The sequence below is a fragment of the Thamnophis elegans genome, chromosome 5 (assembly GCF_009769535.1).
Source record: "Thamnophis elegans isolate rThaEle1 chromosome 5, rThaEle1.pri, whole genome shotgun sequence".
Lineage (NCBI taxonomy): Eukaryota > Metazoa > Chordata > Lepidosauria > Squamata > Colubridae > Thamnophis > Thamnophis elegans.
Window position 1 is genome coordinate 93,557,183 of NC_045545.1, and position 24,484 is coordinate 93,581,666.

Consider the following 24,484-nt stretch of genomic DNA (forward strand, 5'->3'; position numbering starts at 1 on the left):
TCATTTTAACGACCTTGGAAGGACGTCAACAAACGCTGAATTCATCTGTTGTTAACTGCTTATATGAGTTCCTGGCATCTTCCCAACTGGTTTAATTTACTGCCGTGCTATTTCACTTCTGGAACTCCTTATCTTGCTTGCCCTGCCAGATTAATTACCTTATCTTGCCTTGTTGGATTTATAGTTGGAAGTTTTCTGCTTACAATGTTTGAACTGAGATATTTTCAGCCAAAGGTTTGTGGAAGAATTTTTTCCCAGGCCGGAGAGTTGAAAGGGATGTTGGGGTAGTGGTGGTTTATGACCGGTATGCCCTGGTACGGACATACTGGCGCTCTAGGCGTCTCTTTTGGCGCTTCATCTCCTGGAGTTCCTCGGTGAACCAAGGGGCCCTCCTGGATCTGCTGCCTCGGAGAGGTCGCAAAGGCGCAATCCGGTTTAGAGCCCCCGCCGCCGCCGTATTTTAAGGACTCCACCAGATTGTGGACGAGAGCGTCAGGTATTTCTCCAAGCGCCATCTGAAATCCCATAGGGTCCATCAGGCGCCTGGGGCGGAACCACCTAATTGGTTCCACCTCCCTACAGTGGGGGATTGGTTTCCGAAAGTCAAGCCTCAGTAGGAAGTGATCAGACCATGACAAGGGCAAGGTCTTAAAGGCAATCTATAAAGTGGTTAATACATGTATATGGAAGTAAGAATGGTTTGGGAGATATAATACATGGTGTAAGTGGAGGACTATCTAAAATTTGCTACTGTCTCCTTTCTCCCGCCAAAGCCTCTCAAGACAAACACAGACTAAGTCATACACGTGAGGTGGCAGACTGAATCAAGCCTGAACCAAACTAGGGTTTCATGATATTAAGCTTTAACTGTTCATATATAGAAATTGCAAAGGTTTGCTTTTAGGACATGGTGCGGTTAGACACGTTAGAAGCACATGAAAACTGCTGAAGCAAAGTCTCTATTTTAATGTATTTGCTGGCTTGACTGTAAATCTGTCTGGAAGACACATTTAAGTTCCTCAAAATACGAGCTACTCTGCTCCGTTGGCTGACTATGTACCGTATATACTCGAGTATAAGCCGAGTTTTTCAGCCCACTTTTTGGGCTGAAAAAAGCCGCCTCGGCTTATACTTGAGTCAATGAAAAGAATGCAAAGAATTTCCTTTAACAAGGAGCTGGCTGTGTGTGTGTGTGTGTGTGTGTGGTGTGTGTGTGGTGTGTGTGTGTGTGTGTGCGTGCGTGCATGTGTTTTGAATGGAGATCTCATGATTTCGATTGCCAAGTTTCGATTGCCGCGAGCAGATGGCAGTGGGATCGCCGCCCGGGAGCCGCCAGAAGCCTTCCCTTCCTGCCCAACACGCTTGTTTTGATGTGCGCGGGGCAACTGACGAATCAGCTGAGCGATATATTTCCTGGCTGCTTAGTGAGGCGCGCGGGTCTGCCTGGAAGGAACAGTGGGCGCGAGGGAACGGAGTGGGTTTGTGATGTCACCGCCTTCGGGAGAGGTTGGAATGTTTGCTCTGTTTCTCGAGGCGGTGAGAAGCGGGGGGGGGGGGGGGGGGAAGGAATCTCCGGATGAGGTGAAGACGTGTTTTCTCTTTAAAATTATTTTTTGAATAATTCTGTAAGATTTCTTTTTCTACTTGGAAGTTGGGAGGGCGGGATGTGTGTGTGTGTGTGTGAGATAGAACATGGAACATAGAATATGCATATAATTCATAGTACTCCATGGATTATTTTAATTATGATTCTAAATTAGTGGAATTTGCTGCTCTCCATTTCAATATCTGTAGGTATCAGCTGTACTCTCTTTTTTTTAAATGGCTCTCACTTGAGATTCACATTGTAAACTGGTTTCCTTTAATAAATAAAATCCATTTTCTTGTACATTATTTCTGCTGTCCTGGAACTTTTTCAGTTTCATTTAAATGGGGATGTACTTGTAACAATAGGGTAGAAAACAGTACTGATTTCTGAAGGAAAATTACATGGAACTGAGGATGCAAAAATCTGATCAATCTTCATTTTTTGGTCTGAAATATACAAGTGGTTTTATGTGCTTCTGTTCTAACTAAAGGATGCACTCACAGTTGTGATTCTGTGAACTAGTTGCAGCTTGTTTCTGTACCATTCTGTGCCATGTGCTTTCCAAGTTTCAAAGCCTTGGATTTTTGCATTTAATCACTTTCTGATTCAGATTCCTAGGCTTTCGCTTGCATTAAAACATTAATGTTGATTTATAAGATCAGTAAACTGGATATTCTACTTTACAGTTATTGTAAATGCCATTTATTAGACATACAAGCCACAACAACTTCTAACACTCATAAGTATGAACCAGTTGCCAAGCATCTGAATTTTGATCACATAATCATGGGGATGCTACAAAGGTCATAAGTGTGAAAAATAGTCATAAGTCATTTTCAGTGCCATTTTAACTTTGAACAGTCACTAAATGAACTATTGTAAGTTAAGGACCACTTGTAATCTGTTTACACTCATGTAATTTAAATATTGCCATAGCTAAGATTATGCCAGGATATTCTACACAGCAAGACATTCTTTAAAGCTTGCAGTCATTTTATGGGCATTTTAACTTGCTGTGGTATAATTTTAGAATACATCTGAATGTAGGTAGTATTTATTTGAAATAAATATTCAAAAACATTATTGGTATCTATTTTTATTTTTGAAATTTACCGGTAGCTGCTGCATTTCCCACCCTAGGCTTATACTTGGGTCAATAACTTTTCCAGTTTTTTGTGGTAAAATTAGGTGCCTCGGCTTATATTCAGATCGACCTATACTCGAGTATATACGGTATTATAACTTCCTGTAGATATAATATTGCTGTAACTCAAGGGCATACTTGAGGGGTGTTTCCAAAACTAACAGATGGTTTTATCTGAATGCGATAAACTATATAAGGGATTTCCTGCCTGTCACTCATTGTTCAGGCCATTGTTCAGGCCATTTGCTATGAACCTGCGCAAATAAACTATTCCTTCTCTGAAGAGCTGGCTTGCGTGTCCTGTTTTTTCTACAACACACGGACCATCCCTTCCACCTTACCTTCCGAATTCTGACGGGACGCGGCTCCTTTGATGCGGAAAGCTTGCCGGGCCCGACTCTGGTCTCCAAAACTCCAACTCTTGGGGACTTTGCTTGGGCTATCTTCCACACTCTGGTCTGCGCTGGGGGATCTCCGGACACTTGAGCCCTGAGGAGAACTTTTACTTTTCGTGGTTGCACCTCGGGGACTGGAGAAGACACGCTCTTTCAAGCTGACCTTCTGACTGGACACGGAGACAAATCAAAACGAGACAAGAGAAAAAAAGGGGAGAGACAAGCGGGGCGGGGGGTCACTTCCAAAACCACCATGGGGGGGAGGAGAGGGGGCTCCCTTTTAAGCCATTCAAAAATTCAACAGTCTTTCAATAAGCAGCAGCAGTAGAAGCAGGGGCCGTGGCGAGATGTGGCTTTGGGTCGTCGCTGACTTGAAAAGGCGTCTCGGGAAAGTTTTCCATGGTCGATGAATGGAGATGGAACCAGGGGAGGGGGCACCCATTAAGGAAAGAAGGAAGGCAAGAAAGAACTGAGGGGGAAGAATGAATGAATGGGAAAACAGAAGGTGATCTGGTTCAGATGGAATATGTAGAGTGCAGATGGAACGACGGGCATGAAGGTTTAGACTGGGTCCAAGCAGCTCCGTGCAAAGGGAATGGCCCAATGGTCGAAACCTGGCCCCTGATTTCTGAGTTTAGCTCTCCAAGTCGAACAGCCATTTCTTGCCTATCTTCCACTCTAGAACTTGGCTCCTGTGAGCAAGCTGACAAGACAGAATGGGACTTTCCGTCTCCTGCCCTTGGCCGCGCCTCCTTCTCCGCCAGGGTTTCTCCTTGGGGGGGATTCTCCAATAGCTTTTCTCCTCAGCTGATATGCCCTCACCCATTCACCTTGGACAATGGGCCACAGCACCTACATCCCACGCTCTTCGGTACGGCCCATTTGCCGAAGCATCATGCGCTCTACATGGGGCTGCCCCTGAAGAGTGTTCAGAGACTATAATCGGTCCAGAATGCAGCCGCGCGAGCGATACTGGGTGTACCTAGGTACACCCATGTTACACCTATCCTCCGTGAGCTGCACTGGCTTCCCATCGGTCTCCGGACATGCTTCAAGGTGCTGGTTATTACCTATAAAGCCCTACATGGCCTAGGACCTGGATATCTCCATGACTGCCTCCCGCAACATACCTCCCAGCGCCCAATAAGATCACACAGGGCGGGCCTTCTCCGGGTACCGTTGGCTACACAATGCCATCTGGCGGCTCCTCGGGGGAGAGCCTTCTCTGTTGCTGCCCCGGCCCTTTGGAACGATCTACCCCCTGAGATCCGGACCCTCCCCACTCTCCTGGCCTTTTGTAAGTCTGTTAAGACCTGGCTGTTCCGGCAGGCCTGGGGCTGTTGATCTTGACTGAACTTCAGCCCCATTACAATTGAGTGCATGTTGTGTCTCTGTTTTTAAGTCGTTCTGTCTTGTGTTTTAATCTTTTCTAACATTTTTTTTAATTGCTTTTATGTAAGCCGCCCGGAGTCCTTCGGGATTGGGCGGCATACAAATCTATTAAAATTACAAATTACAATTGCAAATTAGTCCTGGGATTTTTGTTGCCCGGGAAAGTTAGCTAGCAACCAATCAGTTAGCTGCCAATGCCGGCAGTGAGACCCCATGGTGCAATTGATCTTTTTCTCTCCCTTTTTCTCTCTCTCCCACTTCTCTTTGGATGAAGCCGGTGTACTTACCCCTACCACTCACCACCACATTCCTGTTCTTTATCAGGGAGGTACAGGGGAGCTGCCACACACACCTCTCCCTTTCCTTCTCCTCTAACAAGCGTTTGGCTTTCCTAAAACCATTTGGCTGCAGCCCCTCCCCCAAACCCCACCAATCAATGCAATCAATCGCATCGTGGCTTCTGGCTGCCGGCATTGGCAGCTAGCCAACTGGTTGGCGGCTAATTGTCCCGGGCGGTGAAAAATCCAGGATGAACGATGCTTCGGTGAATGGGCTGTGCCGAAGCGTGTGGGAGGGAGGGGCTGTGGCCCATTGGCCAGGGTGAATGGGTGGGGGCGTATCAGCCGAGGAGAAAATCTAGAGGAGAATGGCCCCCGAGGAGAAACCCTGGCGGAGAAGGAGATGAGGCCAAGGATAAGAGACTAAAAGTCCTAGACCCAACAAGGAGGACTAAGAAAATATCTGCAGACCCCTCACATCCTGGACATGAACTGTTTCATCTCCTTCTCTTGGGGTGGCGCTATAGGGCATTGTATGACAAGACAACTAGACACATAAAGACAAATGCCTAGAGAGGTTCTCAGTCATCCAGGTTGTGGTTGTCCCAAAGGCGCTTTTTTCAAAAGTCACCTGGACTTTTTTTTTTCTTCAAAACGTTTCGCGGAACCCGAGATGTTCCTTGGATGAGAGACGTGTTCAAGGAAAAAAACTTAGAAAAACTAAGAAAGTCCAGTTGTGTTTCGAAAAGCACCTTTGAGACCCAGGGAGAGGTTGTTCCCTCGTGCCATCGTTCTGCTGATCACCTAATTCTCAAAATACAGGTAGTCCTCGACTTACGACCAAAATTGAGCCCAAACTTTATGCTGCTAAGGGAGACATTTGTTAAGTGAGTTTGGCCCCATTTTACAACCGCAGTTGCTAAATAAATCGTCGTGGTTGTTAAAGTTAGTAACACCGTTGTTAAGTGAATCTGGATTCCCCCATTGATATTGCTTGTCAGAAGGTCGCAAAAGGGGATCGCATGACCCCAGGACGTTGCGACCGTCATAAATATGGGTCAGTTGCCCAGTGTCTGAATTTTGATCATACATCTATGGGGATGCTACAACAGTGTGAAAAACAGTCATAAGACACTTTGAACGGTGCTGTTGTAACGTTGAACGGTCACTAAATGAATTGTTGTAAGTCGAGGACCAAGTACCTGTACAGTACTACACTACCAGGCCATATAGTACCTCCTGGGGGGTGATTGCAACAGTATACAATGGAGGAACTCAAGGCTATTTGCATTTCTTACTGGCTTACTCACTCCACAATATTATTTCTCTACAATAGATGAAATGGAGACATTTATCAGACATTCAGCAATGCAGGTTTTCCTCTTCCTTGGTTCAAACATGCTTGCTCTGTTTGAAAAACTTTACGAGTTACCTTGATCTTTACAAACACTAACCAATCATTCTTTTCGCCAATTCTAAATGCTGGTTTGCTTTCCTACCTATACAGTCTCTACTTCACTTCACAAGAAGAGTTATAGAAAAATCTATCATATAGAGCAGGGGTATCAAAACGGGATTTCTTCGAGGGCCGTATCAGCATTGTAGTTCTCCTCCACGGCCCGGGAGGGGGGCAGAGAAATGGGACAGATGCTTCCTGCAGTACTTCATCGCCCCAAAACGGGCTGCGCTGAGGCCCCACGAGCCCTCCAGACAGCACAATGTTGCAGGAGGCCGGGTAGGCCAAAAACGGGCCACAGCGGGCTGCACGTGGCCAGGGGTGGGTTTCAGGCGGTTCGCGGCGGTCCCCGCGAACCGGTTGGTCGGCGAACCCGGAAGTAAGTAACTTCCGGGAACGCCGAAGGATCCACCCCCCCGGTTTTGACGAGTTCTGCACTTCCACACATGCGCAGGACGCATACAGCGCCTGCGCGATCCTCCAGGAGCAGCTGGAGCATCGCACAGGGGCTAGTACGCATGCGTGCACCGCGCACGTGCACGAGGATGCCGCCGGCCCCGTTCCAACCGAACCGGTTGGAACGGGGCGAGAAACCCACCCCTGCACATGGCCCATTTTGGCTGGCAGAGGCACCGCGGTTCTGGTCCTTTGATATTTCTAGGCTGGCCCCATGGGCTGGATTCAAGCGCCCCGCAGGCCACATGCTTTGAATAATATCTCGCAAGGGGCCAATAAACATTTATGTTGGTAGATGGGGATGTGTTTGCGTATCCGTGCGGTTATAAAAGTACTTACAGGGCAAGTCAGCATTTGTCAAACTTGGCAATTTTAAAGATGTGTGGACTTCAACTCTCAGGATTCCCCAGCCGGCCTAGCCGGCTGGGGAATTCTGGCAATTGAAGTCCACACATCTTCAAGCCACCACGATTGAGAAACACAGTGTCAACATGAGACAACATGTGTTTGAAGCCTCATTTTTAGTGTATGGGTAACCTAGGCAAAATATTTTAAAAGTACTCCTTTCCTACCTGGTTTCCCCCAAAATAAGTACTACTTTCCTACCTGGTTTCTCCCAACTGGAAAATAAGCCTTAGCATGAATTTTTTTCAGGATGCTCATAATATAAGCCCTACCCCCCCCCAAAATAAGACCCAGTTAAGATCGTCTCACAGACAGATGCATTTAGTAGTGTATTTCCCAGAAAACAAGGCCTCACTAGAAAATAAACCCTGGTGCGTCTTTTGGAGCAAAAATTAATATAAGACCCAGTCTTATTTTCAGGGAAACACGGTATAAGTTGTTCTTTTATGGCTTCTGATATAGCAATGGCACTTAGACGTATATACCGCTTCAAAGTGCTTTTACAGCCCTCTCTAAGTTGTTTACAGAGTCAGTCTCTTGCCCCCAACAATCTGGTCCTCATTTTACCCACCTCAGTAAGATTAGAGGCTGAGTCAACCTTGAGCCGGTGAGATTTGAACTGCTGAGCTGCAGCTAGCAGTCAGCTGAAGTAGCCTGCAGTACTGCACTCTAACCACTGCGCCACCTCAGTATTATGCTTATAGCCTATTTTCCAGAAGACATGATTTCTAATTAACCTATGTCCGTGATGGCAAACCTGTGGCACGCTGAGCCATTTGTTAGGGCACGCGAGGCGCTGCCCTGTCACCTGGCTAGCATGCATGCATGTGCTGGCCAGCTGACTTTGGCCTTCTTTTGAGTCCGTTTTTCGCCCTCCGGAGGCTTCCTTGAGGCCTCTGGAGCACAAAAAACCGTCTCTAAGGGCAAATCATAAGTTCGGGAATGGACTTCCGGTTTGGCCATAGGGCCATTTTTCGACCCCCGGGGCCTTCGGGGGCCTTCAGGAGGCTTCCCTGAAGGCTCAGGAGGGCAAAAACTGGCTCTACAGAGTCACAATTCCCGAACTTCCTGGCTCCCCATAGGTCCATTTTTCCCCCTCCGGAGCCTTCAGGGGTCTTCAGGAGGCTTCCCTAAAGGCTCCGGAGGGCAAAAAACGGCAGGGGGGGGTGTCACACGCATAGCATTATGGTTATCGCACGCCCGCAAAGACCCCCTTGTGCTCCCCCCGCTTTTGGCACGGGAGCCAAAAAAGGTTCTCCATCACTGTCCTATGTCATGCCTTATTCACCAAGTCATCTTTGATGGCCAAACGTGGAGTGTGTATGAGAATTCTACGTGGCTATTTTACGCTGTGAATTAAGAAAAGCTATCGATTAAATGTAATACAATTTGAGCCCGGCATTTCCACTGCTCTCAGAGATGATTGTCATGTGAATTTTACAAGGTTTTTCTTGCCAGCTTTCTTAAGTGAATTACTGCAGATGTTTAACACGGTTGTTAAGTGAATCTGGTTTCTCCATTAACTTTCTTTCTCAGAAAGTCGCAAAAGATGGTCACATGATTTGGGGACACTGCCACCGTCATTGAATTGAATTTTGAATTTTATTATTTGTATGCCGCCCTTCTCCGGGAGGGACTCAGGGCGGCGAACAACTCAAAAGGGGATTAATATGAGCCAGTTGCCAAGCATCCGAATTTTGATCATGTGACCATGGGGAGGCTGTAATGGTCATAAGTGTGAAAAACAGCCATAAGTTACTTTTTGCAGTGATGTTGTAACTCTGAACTAAACAAACTGTTGTAAATCAGGGATCACCTATAATTTGGTCTCACTGTCAGAAAATTTCTCCTGAATTCTAGGTTGGATTTCTCTTTGGTAAGCTTCCATCTATAACTTTATGTCAAAACAAAGTGGAGGAATACATCCGTAGGAATAGAAGAAATGTTTTTTTATTGCTCCTTATTTAAAAATATCTTAGGGAACTTAAGGAGAATGCCACTTGTATTTAAGAATAACAAAGATGGTTAAGCCCACAGCCACCCATCTTGGAATAAAAGCCATTTTTAGGGGAAAGGGTTTTGGAAACTAAAGAACAGAATGATAAACAGGACATTCACAAGTCTGACACACACATAAGGACGCACGAATAATAAAGGTAAAGATAAAAGTTCCCCTCGCACATATGTGCTAGTCATTTCCGACTCTAGGGGGCCCTGCTCATCTCTGTTTCAAAGCCGAAGAGCCAGCACTGTCCGAAGACGTCTCCGTGGTCATGTGGCCGGCATAACTAAATACCAAAGGTGCACGGAACGCTGTTACCTTCCCACCAAAGGTGGCTCCTATTTTTCTACTTGCATTTTTACGTGCTTTCGAACTGCTAGGTAGGCAGAAGCTGGGACAAGTAACAGGAGCTCACTCCATTACGTGGCACTAGGGATTCAAACCGCCGAACCGCCGACCTTTCTGATCGACAAGCTCAGCGTCTTAGCCACTGAGCCACCTAAGTAATAAGGGATCTCAAATTCAAAGATTCTACGTCACCTTTACCTAATTCTGCCAAGAATAAATTTAAGTTTTGATTCTGCTGGCTTCTTTTCTATGGACGTAAGAATATTATTTAGGATGGCATGATTATTATCTTGCCTTTGCAACTGTCTATGGAGATTCTCAGTCATCCCAGTCCTTGTTGCAAAGGTGTTTTCTTTTCAAAAGGCAACTGGACTTTGTTTTTCCTTGAAGACATTTCACTTCTCATCCAAGAAGCTTCTTCAGTTCTGACTGAACTGTGGAGGATGGAAGGATTTATATTCCTTGCAGTCTTCCGGTCGTTTGCATCAGTGTTTCGCAACCTTGGCAACTTGAAGATGTCTGGACTTCAACTCCCAGAATTCCCCAGCCAGCGAATGCTGGCTGGGGAATTCTGGGAGTTGAAGTCCAGACATCTTCAAGTTGCTAAGGTTGAGAAACACTGGTTTGCATAAGCCTCCAAGTGGCTTCAAGTACCCTCAGAGAGTGTGCTAACAACCATCAGATGACTGCAAGGAATATGAATCCTTCTATCCTTCACCATTCAATCAGAACTGAAGAAGCTCCTTGGATGAAAAGTGAAAACGTCTTCAAGGAAAAACAAACATCAGATGCCTTTAAAAAAAAGTTTTGTAATGTAGGGCCCACTTGCTATAACATCAACAATTAAAACCAAAAAAAAGGTATCTTGATATACTTTAGAGCAGGAGTCCACAACCGCTGGTCCCAGAAACTGGGCCGTGAAACAAGGGAAGCCCCATCCATGGGGGATCTGACCTAGGCTTCCCAAAAGCACGAAGCTGACTCCTCGTCCCGATAAAACCCCTTTTATTTAGTTAAAGTGAATTCATCTCCAGCAAAGTCCCGGCCAACAGTCTTTCAAAAGATTTCACAACTAGAGACCTTTATGGGGCTTGGAGAGCTGCCGGGCCGATATCTTCCAAACTCCACGCTGTAGCAGACAATTACTTGGCAAGAAGTCAGGAACAGATCTTCATTCTAATGAGTTGAACTAATTGTCTCCTGCAAACTCCCCTCCCCTTTCGCTCCTCTTTTAATCCCTATGGGAGGGGCCATTCACTGTCCACCTGCTCCTTTATTCCCGAGTCGGCCCTTGTTCCTTAGCTGTTCCCTTCTCCTGGCAGCTCTGCACATGCGCACATTGGGAACAGGCTCCAGCTGTTCTTCTGCCCCACTGTTGTCTGACTCTGAAGGCAGCTGATAACTGTCGGATGGCCCTGGCCCCTGCTCTGCCTCCGAACGCAGAGCACTCATCAGAGACTTCCCCTCACTCCAGGATTGCCCAATGTTCTTCCCCAACCTCCTCACTGTCTGAGTCTGCCACCAGCTCCGCTGGGCACTGACGAGCCACAACAATGGGATACAGGCAGCACATCAAACCATGCCCCCTCTGGTCCACGGAAAAAACTTTCTCCACGGAACCGATCCCTAGTGCCCAAAAGGTTGGGGGCCGCTGATTTAGAGAGTGACAGCTTCTGTCATTTTCAATTAATCCTGGATGCCTTGAGGAATTCCCAAATGGGCATTCATCAACCAACCAAGCATTTGTTACTACCTCACGGGACCTTGCACCAATAGGTTCACACTCAATTGAAAACACAAAAACCCATCACACACACAGAGGGAGGAATAAGCAATTGAAGTGCTACAAGATGTGCATCCTAAGAATTTTGACTTTTACGGAAAAGGAAGGAGTTTTGTCACAATCATTTTTATATCTCACTAGTTGATAGCAATAGAGGGGAAAATGTGCAGACCAAACATAATTTCTAATGTTGGATTTCCCCCCTTATCAGAGGGAGTCCCCTTGTGGAGTACTGTGAAGCCATTACCATGGCAAGACCATTGCACTGTACAGTAGAAACCATTTTACGGCAGTACAGTAGAAGCCATTTTAAGGCACAACAGGCTGTACTTTAACAGAACACACACTCAGAGAGGGGTGTTAGGGGTGTCTTACACACACACACACACCACAGTATTTTTCTCCAGAGAGTAAGTCATCTGTGTACCAGGTTTGGTTGAAATTGCTCGAGGCATTCCAGAGTTATGCTGGAACACACCTACACACACTGCCATTTTTATATTTATAGATTAAACGTCTATGGAGATTCTCAGTCCTCCAGGTTATGGTGTTCCCAAAGCTGCTTTTTCATGAGGCAACTGGACTGACTGGGTTTTTTTTTCTTTGAAGTTGTTTTGCTTCTCATCCAAGAAGCTTATTCAACTCTAAACCAGAAAGCCCAGTTGCCTCTTGAAAAAGCAGCTTTGGGGGATATCTCATTAAAATGATGGGAGCTCACGTTTTCCTTAGCAATCCTGTCAGGTGAAGCAAGCGAATTTAACCCTCTCAGGGTCAGCCAGATAACCAAACACTGCATGATGGGACAACAATATCCAAACCCTAATTTGCCATAGCTGAAGTCGTGCTGAAGTCCCAGTTAACTCACCTGCGGTTAAAGTAAATTCAGGCTAATGGGCCTCTTTCTGCTTAGTAGAGGTGCTAGAACAGGGGTCCCCAACTCCTGGGCTGCTGCCCACCACAGATCCATGGCCTATTTGGAACCAGGCCACGCAAGTGACAGCCAGCACACACACATTTACACCAGTGGTGGGATTCAGCCAGTTCGCACCTATTCGGGAGAACCAGTTGTTAACTTTCTAAGCAGTTCGGAGAAGCAGTTGTTGGAAAAAATCTTCTTTTGTTTTTTCCCACTTTACAGGGCTAATCCTGTAAGGAAGGCAGGAAGGAAACATTCTGGTGTTGTTTCTAGCCTCATATTTATTGCTCTGCTTACAGAAACTGCCTCTCCGGTTAACCCTTACTATATTGTAACAGCTAAGACGAAGCGCCCATCGGCATGAGTGACATTGAATTGGCCATGCCCACACGGTCACATGATCACTGAGCCACGCCCACCCAGCTGATCATTAGGGCAGAGAACCAGTTGTTAAATTATTTGAATCCCACCACTGACTTACACACAGCTACACTAGCAGGAGTGACGGCCCAAAGGCGTTTCGTCTCTCTTGTGTGCGTGGAGTTGCGTGCACACGTGTGCGAGCTGGTTTATCGCTTGCTTTGCCCCGTTCCTCTGTCCCACTCCCTCAGCCAGGCCACAAGTTGCCTACTCCCAACGCTCCAAAAGAGGAGCGTTGGGAGAGCATTAAGTGGGACAAACATATCTGTTCTGACCTTGGCTTCACCAAATCACGAAACAGACTCCCGGTTCCTGGGGGAAAAAAACCAGCCCTTTTTATTTGGCTAATGTGAATTCCTAGCATTCATATCCAGCAAAGTCCCAACAAACACTCTTTCAAGGGTGAATTTACAACCACAGACCTTATCAGTCCTTGGATGGTTGCCAGGCCGATGTTTACAGCAACGCTGTAAAATGGAATACCTGGCAAGGAGTCTGTCAGGTAGGCAAATCTTCACACTAACGAACTAATTGTCTCCTGCAAACTCACCTCCCCTCCTCCTCCTATTTATTTTCTATGGGAGGGGCCATTCAGCATCTTGTGCCTTTATTCCCAAGTCGACCTCTGTTCCTTAATTGTTCCCTTCTCCTGACAGCGCTGTGCATGCGCACATCGGGAACAGGCTCCAGCTGTTCTTCTGCCCCACTCATCTCCAACTCTGAAAGTAGCTGATAACTGTCGGACAGCCCTGGCCCCATCTCTGCTTCCGACGCAGTGCCCTCATCAGAGACTTCCCAAGACTCCAGGACTGGCCCAGGTTCCTCCCCAATCTTCTCACTGTCTGAGTCTGCCGCCAGCTCCGCTGGCCAGTGGCGGGCCACAACAATATCCTGTTCACTGACTACCAAGGCTGCGTGAGCAGGACACCCCACCTGCTTTTGGAGAGTCGAGCATGTTCTGACCCAGCTCCACATACACAACAAACCCTCTTGTACTTAAATCACCGATTCCTTTATTGGGAGCGCCAGCAGGACTGGCAAAAAGTTGCTCTCACCGCAGGCTCACAACTCTGTCTGGCACGGAGAGGAATAGTTGTCTGCCACATCTATTCATCTCCACCCCCTGCCTTTTATCCCCAGAGCTAGGGTGGGGCTTCGCTAGCAGCAATGGCTTTTCCGTCCCAAGGACCAGCCCATGGATTTCCACTGCTCTCCTCTCCTCTGCCTTCTGCGCATCCACACGTCAGGCACTGGGCCCAGCTGTTCCTCCTCTTCCTCATCAGTCACCTCCAGACCTGGGGGTTGTTGATGCTTCATCTGAGGGCTGACGGAAGGCTCCTTCTCTCTCTCTCTCACTCCTTTTTCTCTCCTTCTCTCTCTCCCCCGCTCCTTCTTTCTCTCCCTCTTTCTCTCTCTCTCACACACATACACCTTGATTCCCCCCTCAGAGCTCTCAGGTTGCTTTGATGCTAATCCTGACTCCCACACCTCCTCCTTATCTGATTCGGCTGACAGGCCACAACAGGGCAGCCTCAGTGAGTCTGAAGCAGCACGAGATCGCTCCCCGCAAAGCTTCTCTTCTCTGAGCCAAAAATGGACGAAAGGCTTCGGGGGAGAGATTTCATGCTGCTTCAGGCCTTCAGTCTCTTTGCAAAAGCTTTTGGCGCAGAAAAGCAGGAGTGAAGCTAAGTACGTACACGCCCACATCAGCCCGCTGCTCACGTGGCCCTGGTTCACCCACATACACACACACACATACACACACACACACACACATATAAAGGGGACCGCTGTGTGTTAGAAGATCCATAGTGGGGGGGGGAAACCATTTATTAGCTCCTAAAACAGGAATTATCTACAGGTAGTCCTCGACTTACGCCTACAATTGGGATCACAATTTTGGTTGCTAAGCAGGGCAGAGGCTAAGAGAGCTGCGTCTGAGTTCATGATCCTTTTGTCGTGCTTCTTACGAGAATCACTGCAGTTGTTACGTGACTCGCGGGGCTGTTAAGCAAATCCTGCTTCCCCCGTGGATTTTCCTTGCGGGAAGCTGGTTGGGAGGTTCTCAAATGATGATCCCATGACCCATGGAGGCTGCAATTGTCATAAGCATCATTGCCAAGTGTCCAAGTTTTGGTCATGTGACCTCAGGGTTCTGCTACAGTTCTAAGCGCGAGAATTGAACATAACTCACTTTTTTTCCAGCGCTGTTGTAACTCTGAATGGTCACTAAACCAACGGTTATAAATCGAGGAACTACAAAGGCTTTAAAGAAAAATATTTCCCTTTTATACTGGTAGTCCTCGAGTTGTAACAGTTCCTTTCCCCCAAAAAAGTGGCCAATGACCAGTTTTCACCCTTATAACCATTGCAGAAGCATTCCCATTGTCACATGATCCAAATTCTGACTCATATTTATGATTGCAGTGTTCGGAAGTCATGTGATCCCCTTTTGCGACCCTCTGACAAGCATCAGATTCAATTATTGACCGTGTTACTAACTTAACAACTGCAGTGATTCACTTAACAACCAGGGCAAGACAGGTCGTAAAATGGGGGGGACTTACTTAACGAACGCCTCACTTAACCACAGAAATTTTGGGGTTCAATGTCGGTCGTAACTCGAGGACTACCTGTATAGTGCGGGAGATTAGTGAGGTATTTTTGCTTGGCTTTGCAGACTAATTAATACCTGTGGTCCTGACACATTTACCATATTTTTCAGAGTATAAGACGCACCTTTTCCCCCCCGCAAAAAACAGGGGGGAAATCTGGGTGCATCTTATATACTGAATGCAGCATTCACAAAAATGGATGTACATAGCCTTTAGGAGGCTTCCAGAGTGCTCCTGGGGGCTGGGGAGGGCAAAATGAGTGAAAAACAGGCCCAGGAGCACTCTATAAGCCTCCTAAAGGCTATGCATGCCTTTTGGGGGGGGGGGGAGACAAAAAATGGGCCCGTTTTTGGGAGGTCTGCAGTGCACAAAAACTTTTTTTTAAAATTTCCCTCTGGAATGAGCTGCCCCCAGAGTTTCGTATAATCCCCAACCTCCGGTCCTTCCGACGCGCCCTGTTAATTTTAATCGAATTTTAAATGTTATTGTTAATCTTAATTGGGGTTGTTTTTTTTTTGATATTCTAATTTTTTTTAAACTTTTGTAATATGTGTCCTTTTAAATGTTGTACGCCGCCCTGAGTCCTTGGGAGAAGGGCGGCATATAAATCCAATAAACAAACAAACAACAATTTGCCTCTTCAAAATCTTGGTGCATCTTATACTCTGGTGTGTCTTATACTCCAAAAAATACGGTAAATCTTCTCAATGCCCTGGAAAAACCTTTTGCTAAGCCACCTTCCCCGAAGCCAATGGCCCTCCTTCACAGACCCTGCATTTTATCGGCCTGCCAGGAAGAGAAAGATGCTGCCAAACGTCCTTGGCTCAGCACAGCTCACCTCTATGAAGCAGATGAATGGGCAGAACAGAAGGTAGCAGGAAAAGAAAAAGACAGAGAGAGAGAGAGAGAGAGAATGAGCGTGCAGCTTTGGATCGGTTCGGTGCAAAGCAATTGCTGTGGTACCTAGAGGTTCCTGAACAGCATCCACAAAAAGATTTCCTGCATCGAGTGGCTTGACTGGAAATGAGGGGAGAGTAGAAAAGTTAGACCAGAGGGCTCCTACCCAGCCAGGCACGTTGTAGAAAGCAAGGAGGGAGGGCCACGTTTCACTGAATAGCAAAAGGACAGAGTTGGAAGGGACCTTGGAGGTCTTCTACTCCAACCCCCTGCTCAAGCAGGAGACCCCTATATCATTTCAGACAAGTGGTTGTCCAAACTCTTCTTAAAAGCCTCCAGTGATGGAGCATTCTCGATTTTGGGAGTTGGCAAGTTACTCCACTGTCAAGGAAATTTCTCCTTAATTGCAGGTTGCTTCTCTCCTTGATTAGTTTCCATCCGTGGCTTCTTGTCCTGCCCTCAGATGCCTTGGAGAATAGGTTGACCCCTTCTTCTGTTCGACAGCCCCTTAGTCAACCCAACCCACCAAACCCCAAGTAAAGCTAATCTTGATCTTAACTTCCATTCATTACTTCAATCCTACAATGTTAAATTAAGTTAAGTTAAATTAAAAAATAAATAAAAAATAATAAAATAAAATAATAAAATAATAATATAAAATAATATAAATAATATAAAATAATGTAAAATAATGTAAAATAATGTAAAATAATATAAAATAATATAAAATGATAAAATGATAAAATGATAAAATGATAAAATGATAAAATGATAAAATGATAAAATGATAAAATGATAAAATGATAAAATGATAAAATGATAAAATGATAAAATGATAAAATGAAAAAGTAAAATAATAAAACAAAAAATAAATAATAAAATAAAATAAAATAATAAAATAAAATAATAACATAAAATAATAAAATAAAATAAAATAATAAAATAAAATAAAATAAAATAAAATAAATAAAATAAAATAAAATAAAATAAATAAAATAAAATAAAATAAAATAAAATAAATAAATAAATAAATAAATAAATAAAATAAAATAAATAAATAAATAAATAAATAAAATAAAATAAAATAAATAAATAAATAAAATAAATAAAATAAATAAAATAAATAAAATAAATAAAATAAATAAAATAAATAAAATAATAAATAAATAAATAAATAAAATAAATAATAAAATAAATAATAAAATAAAATAAATAAAATAAAATAAAATTTTATATGCAGAAGCAGTTTTTCCAAAGGAAAGCCCATATGTCTTAACAATTAATTTCGAGAGACCTATAAGTGCTTGTTATTTGATGTCATAATATGGAAATGTATTAGCAGTGTTAGCAATAACCTAGTTTGTAATTCTCCATTAACTGATCTATACTTTAGGTAATTATTTGCCTCTTAAGATTATTTAGATTAAAGCATTCCCAGGACCTTGGAAATAGATACCTCAGGGACGTTGGATGATACATACCCCCCAAAACTGGTAATCAAATTAATAGCTTAGCTAAAATACATTCACATTAGGGATTGTTTTTAATATAGAGGGAGTCAGACAAGCACTAATTTAATTTTCTATTAAATTACCGTTTCCCGACACGATACTTCTTGATAAATTGGATTTCACTCCAAATATTCTTAGCCTGCATGGCTTAATCTATTGCAGGGGTGTCCAACCTTGATCATTTTAAGTCCTGTGGACTTCAACTCCCACAATACCCCAGCCACCTATGGTACATGGGGAATTCTGGGAGTTGAAGTCCACAGGTCTTAAAATTGCCGAAGTTGGACATCTCTGCTCTAAAGGATAAAAAGAGAATTTTATATCTCTAACATAGCATTTGGCTTGGCCCAAAGACCATCATGTTACTTCAGGTATCCTGTCCTAATAGATTCTAGAAGGCATCAATCTAGAGTTCAACATCAAAGAATGCATGACATCAATTTATCTCATAGCACATCAGACCAATGAGTCAGGCTATCCAATTTGGCCAGACCTCCTAATTAAAATGCTCAACTACCAAATACAATAAACCAAAATAAAATCAATTTTGTCCAAGGTGTATTTTGTGCACTGGAGCTGAATTGAAATTCCAGAAAGCATGGGGATGCTACAACGGTCGTAAATGTGAGAAACAGTGATAAGTCACTTTTTTCAGTGCCATTATTACTTCGAACGGTCACTAAACAAATGGTTGTAAGTCAAGGACTGCCCTGTATCTGGGAAGTCCTGATCTGTCACTGTAGTTCAGTGGAATCCTATATGTAGAATGACAACAGAATGACCGAGTGAGGAAAGGGACCTTGGAGATCTTCTAGTCCAACCTCCTGTTCTGGCAGGAGGAGACCCTATCTATGGATTTCTTGTAGGAAACAAGAAAATATGCCACCTAGGATTCTAAAACAACAACAACTGATAGTAGACAACAGGAAAAAAAACAAAAAAGATCATCTGACCGGTTGCAAAATAGGGTTAAGAAAGTCCACGTTCATACCACTTCTCGTGAGCAGAACAATAGTTGCAAATACAGGCAAGTCCTCGACTTACAACAATTCATTTAGCGACCATTCAAAGTGATAAGGCATTGAAAAAAAGTGACTTGTGACTGTTTTCCACACTTACAATCAATGCAGCATCCCCATGGTCACATGATCAAAATTCAGGCACTTGGCGACGGACTCATAGTTATGACGATTGTAGTGTCCTGGGGTCATATGATCACCTTTTGTGACCTTCATACAAGGAACTTAACAACCGTGTTACTAACAGCAGTGATTTACTTAACAACGGTGGCAAGAAAGGTCGCAAAACTCACTTAACAACTATCTCACTTAGCAATAGAAATTTGGGGCTCAATTATGGACATACATAGACGTTTATCTGTATAGAAGGAGAAGACTATAGGTAATATTTGACCTACAACCAAAACTGAGCCCAAAATTTCTGTTCCTAAGCAACATTTGTTAAATGAGTTTTGCCCCGTTTTATGACCTTTCTCGCCACAGTTGTTAAGGGAATCACTGCAATTGTTAAATTAGAAGCACGGTTGTTCAGCAAATCTGGCTTCCCCATTGACTCTTGCTTGTCAGAAGGTCGCAAAAGCGGATCATTGCAACCGTCATAAATCAGTTGTCAAGCCTCTGAATTTTAATCACAGGATCATGGGGATGTTGCAACGGTCGTTAAGTATGAAAACTGGTCATTGATCACTTTTTTCCAGTGCCGTTGTAACTTCGGACTGTCACTAAACAAACTGTTGTAAGTGAAGGGCTATCTGTATTACAAACAGGTGTATTTTTCAAGAAAGGCAGCGAGATATAGTGGCTAAAGTTGGGGGCATCCGAGTTTCACATCCGCACTCTACCATGAAGTTTTTTAAGATATCTTCTTCTTCGGTCTCATCAATAAATTAAAAAAAAATGGTGAGATAAGAATTTCAGACAAACTGGTAAGCTTTAAACATGATACGAAACTGTTTTTTTTTTTTTAAATCAAGGATAACCTTGGTGAAAAATATTGTGTAAAAGTGATCATATCCTAAGAACGTTGAGTGAAATCAGCTGGATTTTTCTCTTTGTTTCTCTTTCTTTTCTCTGTCTCTCGGATAAGTAGAGAGACAGAGAAGAGAAAGGGAGAAACAAAGAGAAACTACAGTATGGATCGATCCATCTACAGTATGGATAGATCCAATGATTCTCAACCTTAGCAACTTTAAGAGGTGCCGACTTCAACTCCCAGCATTCCCCAGCCGGCTGGCTGGGGAACGCTGGGAGTTGAAGTCCGCACCTCTTAAAGTTGCCAAGGTTGGTAAACATTGATCTATACCCACTGATCCTTCATTCCGTGACCCAACAAAAGCGCGCCGACAAAACCACGTCGCTAAAACTGCAACGTCATCATCACGCTGACAACAGCGTGGCGACAACAGCGCAGCAACAGAAGGGCGCTTTACAACAGCGCGTCGACAGAAAGCCGGTTTTAGTTAAGGTAAGGGTTAGGTTTAGGGTTAGGTTTAGGGTTAGGTTTAGGGTTGGGTTTAGGGTTGGGTTTAGGGTTAGGGTTAGGGTTAGGGTTAGGGTTAGGGTTAGGGTTAGGGTTAGGGTTAGCGTTACGTTTAGGGTTAGAGTTAGCATTACATTTAGGGTTAGGTTTAGGGTTAGGGTTAGGGTTAGGTTTAGAGCGCGCTTCTGTCACTGCACTGTTGTTTGCGCGATTCAGCGCTCATTCGTCGGAGCGCTTTAGAACTCGCGGTTTTGTCACTGCGGTTTAGTCAGGGGCAGTTTTGTCGTTCGCCCTTTTGTCGGTGAACCCCTTCATTCCACTCACTGTCCTAGTGAATGCCCAGACAGTCCCCTTGCTAGAGACCTAACGTCCGCCATTTTGTTCGGCCTATATTTGAAATGGTTGAACAGCTGCGGTCCCGCCGCACGATACCATGGGGTTCAAACGAAAGCACCGCTGGAACTAGGATTAGTTCCATCAGCAAAGTTGCATCCCACAGATATTTCAGGCTTTAGTCTGAACTAAACCTGCAGCCTGATCTTCAGCACTCCACAAAGCATCATCCAATACGGAAGGCGGATAGTCCGGGGAACTACGGGGAGCTATAAACAAAGTTAGCAAGATAAACTCCTCTGGCTTTTAAGAAAGGTTTTGGGGTTGTTGTTGTTGTTTTGCTCAAAAGCAGGACAGATGTGTGACAAATGTTGGTGCTTTACATGAACATCCTTTCTTTCACTGCTGTTGGGGCCAAAAGAAAGGCTGAGATACAGGTGAGGGAAGAGAGGATTATGGGAAATGATCACCGCTTCGTTGTCGTTTTGGAATCGCCTTTCCCAGCCTGGTGTCCTCCCAGTGGACAGGACTACAACTCCCATTGTTCTTCAGTCACCATGATGATGAGCTGAAGACTGATACGGCTCAGCCCAACATACTGTATCTGGAATACCACAACTGGGGAAGCCTGCTTTGAGTTCTCAATTTAGGGAATGGAGACTCGTTATGCCAGCTTTCTTGCAAGATATGGATTCTCCATGTTCTTTTCCATTTTTTGATAAGACAGTGCCAGATCTCAGTGGTAAATCTAGATGGCTGCTGCAGCGCCTGCTCTACAACTCCCACCTGCTAAAATTGTCACGGGAAAGGCAGAAAAGGAGGATCAAAGGCCCACTTGTCCCTACAAGGCATGTGGACACTAGAATGGGACAACTCGCCATGGCCGGCTCACCACCGCCAATTCGCCTCTGTCCACTCATCACCGCCAAGTCACGGCAGGACACAACTCCACAAAGCCAACTCGCCATGGGGACAACTCGGTGTAGGCAGCTGGAGGAAGAGCCAGGCGGGCGGGCAAGGGAGCGGGTGAGCAGAGCCCATTGGAGCGAGTGGCAGGATGGCATCGTATGGGGTCCTCCCATTTCCATACGCACCCCACTGCTGATTGGCAGCAGTTCTGCACCCAGCAGTGGCAACAACGGTGCATTGTTAGAAAATGGGAGGTCCCCAGCCACTGCCACCTCTCCACCACCTACCCCAATGTACTCAGCACTCTGCTCACATGTTCACCCACCAGTTCTGCCCTTCTGGCCACCCGGGGGTCCTCGTGATGAGTTGCCCATGTGGGGTTATCCTGCAGGATCATGGCAGCTGTGAGTTGGCAGACGTGAGTTGACAGTGGTTAGAGGGCCACGGTGAATTGTACTACACCCCTGTGGACATGGTTTCATAGCACGGGATGTGAGCGGATTGAACATTTACAACGTTTCTTTGAATGGCTCTCAGGTCCTTGTTGTTAGGATGCATCACACATGTGACGTAAAGAGGACGGGAACACAGACATAAAGAGAGAGTGAAGTGGGAAGGCATAAAGGATGGACTTCAGTAAAATATACAGACCTTGGAGATGATTCTGGCTGTTGTTCTTTCCTTAAAGAGAAGCAGAAATATGTTTGTTAGTTAGTTGGTTGGTTGGTTGGTTGGTTGGTTGGTTGGTTGGTTGGTTGGTTAGTTAGTTAGTTAGTTAAATTTTATGCCACCTGTCTCACTGATGTAGCAAGTCTGAGCAGCATACCATAAGATAAAAAGTACAAGACAATTAAAATTAAACAGAAATGTTAGCAATGAAGCTTTATTTGCAGTGAGAAAAAACTGAGTAGTAAAACAGAGGAAATACTTATAAGTTTGTACAAAGAGGAGGGTCTATGCCAAGTTGCCATGGCCAACTCACTGCTGCCAACACACCACAGGACAATTTAACGTGAGATAACTGTACTCTAGACCCATTGCTCTCTTAATATTATTAGTAATATTATTTGACTGCTTGTATCAGAATAATGGCTGCATTGGGCATGGAGCAGTGGCTAAAAGAATTATATTAAGACATTTGAAAAGTTATAGTATGCTGAGTGTTTATGGAGATTCTCAGTCATCCTGGTCACAGTTGTCCCAAAGCTGCTTTTTCAAGAGGCAGCTGGACTTTCTGGTTTAGAGCTGAAGAAGCTTCTTGGATGAGAAGCAAAACGTCTTCAAAGAAAAACCAGAAAGTCCAGTTGCCTCTTGAAAAAAGCACATTTGGGATTATTCTGAATGCCATATTATATCATTTCAAGACGACAAAGTATGGGTGATTTTGTCGGTTTTGGAAAAGGCAATATTTTCTACCAGTCAAAAGACATAGCAATATTTATTATTATTGCAGGAATGTTGGGATAACTTTGAATAATATTTTGTATTATTCATATTTTAGTACTGAGTTCATTAGTGAGCCAGAGATTCCTAACAATGGAAAGATGTAAGGCAGGTTATTCTCTCTTTTTTTTCGTTCTTAGCCTCATATATTTTTTTTAAAGAATTTCATTTTCTTTCAGATTAAAGATTGCCTGATGAATTGTGCATTTATAAAGCAAATTTTCAAAATATAATTTAAAATGTTTCTTTTCAAAAATATAAATCCTCGTTTTGGTTCTTACCTTCATTTGCTGTTTTTATAAGGTAAAGGTAAACATTCACACATACGTGCTAGTCGTTCCCGACTCTAGGGGGCCCTGCTCATCTCCATTTCAAAGTTGAAGAGCCAGCGCTGTCCAAAGACGTCTCCGTGGTCATGTGGCCGATATGACTAAACGCCGAAGGCGCACGGAATGTTGTTACCTTCCCATCAAAGGTGGTTCCTATTTTTCTACTTACATTTTTACATGCTTTCAAACTTCTAGGTTGGCAGAAGCTGTGACATGTAACAGGAGCTCACTCCATTACGCGGCGCTAGGGATTCGAACTGCCAAACTGCCGAACTTTCTGATCAACAAGCTCAGCTGTTTTCATAGCCATTACAGATTTTATATTATATGCTGTTTTTTTAATTAAAGAGTTTTAATAGATTTTACAAATGTTTCCCCTTCCCCTTCCCTCCACTAAGATAAGCTAACTAACTATAGCATCCTACCTCCTCTTGTATTTTAACTCCCCTTTTATTAAGCTAACTTTAGATAAATTGTAACATTCTTTGTTCATTCATTCATAGAGGCGAGGTGGCGCTGTGGTTAAATGCAGCACTGCAGGCTACTTCAGCTGACTGCAGTTCAGCAGTTCGGCGGTTCAAATCTCACCGGCTCAGGGTTGACTCAGCCTTCCATCCTTCCGAGGTGGTTAAAATGAGGACCCGGATTGTTGTTGGGGGCAATATGCTGACTCTGTAAACCGCTTAGAGAGGGCTGAAAGCCCTATGAAGCGGTATATAAGTCTAACTGCTATTGCTATAAGCTAGTTGAAATTTCTTAGTCCGATATTTATTTTGGATGTAGTCAATCCATCTTCTCCATTCCAACTTGTATTTCTGATCTGAATGGTCCTTCAAATATGCTGAGATTTTGGCCATCTCTGCTAAGTTTACTACTTTTAACGTCCATTCTTGAATAGTAGGCAATTCTTCCTTCTTCCAATACTGCGCCAATTATATGCTGTTTTCATAGCCATCACATATTTTCAAACAATTAAAACTGAGACAAAGGTGATGATCTGGGGACTTGTGCAAGCAAAGCTGGGGAACATAGGCTTGATAATTCCTTCCAAACTCTCCCTTCTATTTTGGATGTCCCATTTACACAGCAAAGGATAGCAGGTTTTGACAGATGACTAAGCCTAAATTCCCACAGGCATGGAGATTTGCAGCCATCTGACAAAACCTGCTTTGTCTTGTGCGCACAAGCAAAGAGAAAGTGAATTTAAATAATTAAACCACATTCCCATAGGCAGAATATGTACATTCACAGTAGCTATTTAAACTTACAGGCTTACACAAGGAAAGTAGAATGAGAAATGGCTAAACCTGCATTCCTGTAAACAATCAGCGATGTTCATTTCCTTGAATGGGAATGTAGAAGCTG

At 44.2% G+C, this 24,484-nt stretch overlaps 1 protein-coding gene across 1 annotated transcript in view; it reads right to left on the bottom strand.

The window, feature by feature from the left end:
* Positions 1–24,484, bottom strand: part of KCNQ2 (potassium voltage-gated channel subfamily Q member 2) — a 135,462-nt gene that overhangs the window by 23,081 nt on the left and 87,897 nt on the right. The window contains 3 exon segments of the mRNA XM_032218370.1: positions 3,074–3,297; positions 16,162–16,215; positions 21,999–22,028. Coding sequence (XP_032074261.1) covers positions 3,074–3,297; positions 16,162–16,215; positions 21,999–22,028 — 308 coding nt within the window.